Source organism: Camellia sinensis, chromosome 3 (assembly GCF_055761805.1).
Source record: "Camellia sinensis isolate YWXY chromosome 3, ASM5576180v1, whole genome shotgun sequence".
NCBI classification, from domain to species: Eukaryota; Viridiplantae; Streptophyta; class Magnoliopsida; order Ericales; family Theaceae; genus Camellia; species Camellia sinensis.
In genome coordinates, this window is record NC_138963.1 from 7,238,305 (window position 1) to 7,240,729 (window position 2,425).

General features: G+C 41.4%; 1 protein-coding gene across 1 annotated transcript; it reads right to left on the minus strand.

Annotated features, from left to right (window-relative positions):
- Positions 1 to 304: 304 nt before the first annotated feature.
- On the minus strand, positions 305 to 1,795 carry LOC145821292 (uncharacterized). Its single transcript, XM_082917793.1, has 2 exons — positions 1,651 to 1,795; positions 305 to 1,551 (listed from the first exon to the last, which is right to left on the minus strand). Exons 1-2 carry the CDS (start codon positions 1,793 to 1,795, stop codon positions 305 to 307), a joined length of 1,392 nt encoding a protein of 463 aa, XP_082773919.1.
- Positions 1,796 to 2,425: the final 630 nt, after the last annotated feature.

Genomic DNA, 2,425 nt, shown 5'->3' on the forward strand with positions numbered 1-2,425 from the left:
CATCCTCAGCTTTGACCTTCAGTTGGTGATATTCGGACAGTAAATCAATTTTCGAAAAGACTTGTGCCCCTTGTAACTGATCAAATAAATCATCAATTCTTGGTAGTGGGTACTTATTCTTAATCGTTGCTTTGTTAAGCTCCCTATAATCTACACCTAATCGAAGAGTCCCATCTTTCTTTTTCAAAAAAAGGATTGGTGCACCCCAAGGAGAAACGCTCGAACGAATGAATCCTTTATCAAGTAAATCTTGTAATTGAACCTTTAACTCTTTCATCTCAACCGGTGCCATCCTATAAGTAGTTTAAGAAATGGGTTGAGTTCCTGGAACCACTTCAATTGTGAATTCGATTTCACGATCCACTAACTCTTCTGGTAAATCTTCCGGAAAAACATCTGGGAATTCACGAACAATCGGGATCATATCAATACACCCATTCACTGATTGCCCATTCAAAGCACTGCATAAATACCCTTGACATCCTTGCTGTAATAACTTGCATGCTTTCACCGCGGAAATTAAATAAGGTGGAGGAATCACCCCATGCCTCTTGAAAATAAATTCTGAGTGTCCCGGAGGGTGAAAACTAATTTGCTTGGTCATACAATCAATAATCGCTTGATACTCACTTAACCAGTCGATTCCCAAAATGATATAAAAGTGAGTCATGTCAATAGGTAGCAAGTTGGCATACACCCGGACATCCCCAATTAAGAGTTCACAAGCATGATAAATAGAGGTACAGACCATAGAATCCCCCAAAGGTGAAGACATACACAACACATAAGGTAGTAATTCCACAGGTCTATTTAAATTTTGAACAAATGTTTTTGAAACAAAGGAGTGGGTAGAGCCTGAATCAAACAACACATGAGCAGAATGACCGTGAATAGTAAATGTACCAGACACCACTGTTGCGGCATTTTGCATGTCACCCGGAACCAACGCAAACACCCTTCCTTGCCTAGCGGTGCCTTTATTATTGGTAGATTTTGCAACTGATTTTGTGCTTGGAGCTGGTGTTGAACCTGCCGAACATGTAGTAGTTCTATTCCCATTTTGCCGATCTCTTTGAGGACAATCTTTTACCATATGACCCATCTTTCCACACTTAAAACATGTCCCGGTCACCCTATAACAAGTCCCACGATGCCTCTTTCCACAATCTGAACAAGTAGGTACCGAATCTTGAGTAGGGGTGGAAGCACTAGAGGTTCTCGAATTCAGTTTCTTGTTTGGTGGAGTCGTTGGCCCCTTTGATGTTTGAGTATTCTGCCTCTTTTCCCTCCACTCGGAAATCCAATTCTGAGCAGCGATATTACCCTTGGACATGACGGCCCTCTCTAATACATCCACATATGTAGGTAACTTCAATACATTGATTCGATCAAGGACAGCATTCCGTAATCCCTCCTTGAATTTCCTTGCCTTCTTGTAATCCGTATCCACCATGTGAGGTGCAAACCAAGCTAGTTCTACCAACTGGGCTTCATACTCCACAACGATCTTATTCCCTTGTCTCGGAGTCTCAAACTCAGTCACCTTCTTATCTCACATACACTGCGGAAAATACTTATCATAAAAGAGTTCCATAAATCGGGTCCAAGTCAACCCTTGATGTTCTGTTCTTGTAAGCATCCACTACCTACGTGCTTCGCCTTCCAGAGTAAAAGCAACCAATTGTACCTTCTGAGCTTCAGTGCATAGAAACACCTCAAATAGCTTCTTCACACCCAACACCCATGCCTCTGCTTTCATCGGATCAATTCCCTCTTTAAATATTGGTGGCTTCATCTTCTTGAATTCTTTTGTGAGAATGATGGTTCGATCCTCCGCATGATGATCTTTCACTACAGGTGGCGGTGGTGGTGGCAGTTGCTGCTGCTGTTGTTGTTGTTGCTGCCGTAGAGTTTCTACCATTTCCATAATCATTCTTTCCATCCTATCTAACCGTGCGGAGGTAGAATCCTCCGGGTCATCCATCCTTGTCCTCACCATGATCTACATAACAATCAGTTACAATATACACAAGAAATACATAGTAGGCACGAATAATAATCATTTCAAGATCCTTGTTAGTAGATATTACATATACAAATCACGTTGCTATCGATTACTTCATATGCACCAAAACATCATGCGTGAAGCCTAAGTCTTCTCTAGACATCCTAAAGCTCAATGGATGTGTGAGATATCAACTCATGCTCTGATACCACTTGTCACACCCCAAACTCACCCCTAAAAGTTTGGGGCATGACCAACCCGGTAATAGGTCCTAGAATACAACAATTAAAAGCTTAATACGGGGCCTGAACAGAAGCAATAATGAACTTAAAATGACATCCATTGAGCCAGTGTTTAAATGCCAGGATCATAAAACATTCCATTACGTAACCCAATACATAATGAAACCTATGCGTAGGT

What these genes read in the sequence shown, in the direction of transcription:
- LOC145821292 (XM_082917793.1), bottom strand. Translation starts at nt 1,795, where the DNA reads ATGAAGCCACCAATATTTAAAGAGGGAATTGATCCGATGAAAGCAGAG. An exon ending in TACTCTGGAAGGCGAAGCAC is followed by an intron (nt 1,552 to 1,650) that starts GTAGGTAGTGGA and finishes AGTGTATGTGAG; the next exon opens with ATAAGAAGGTGACTGAGTTT.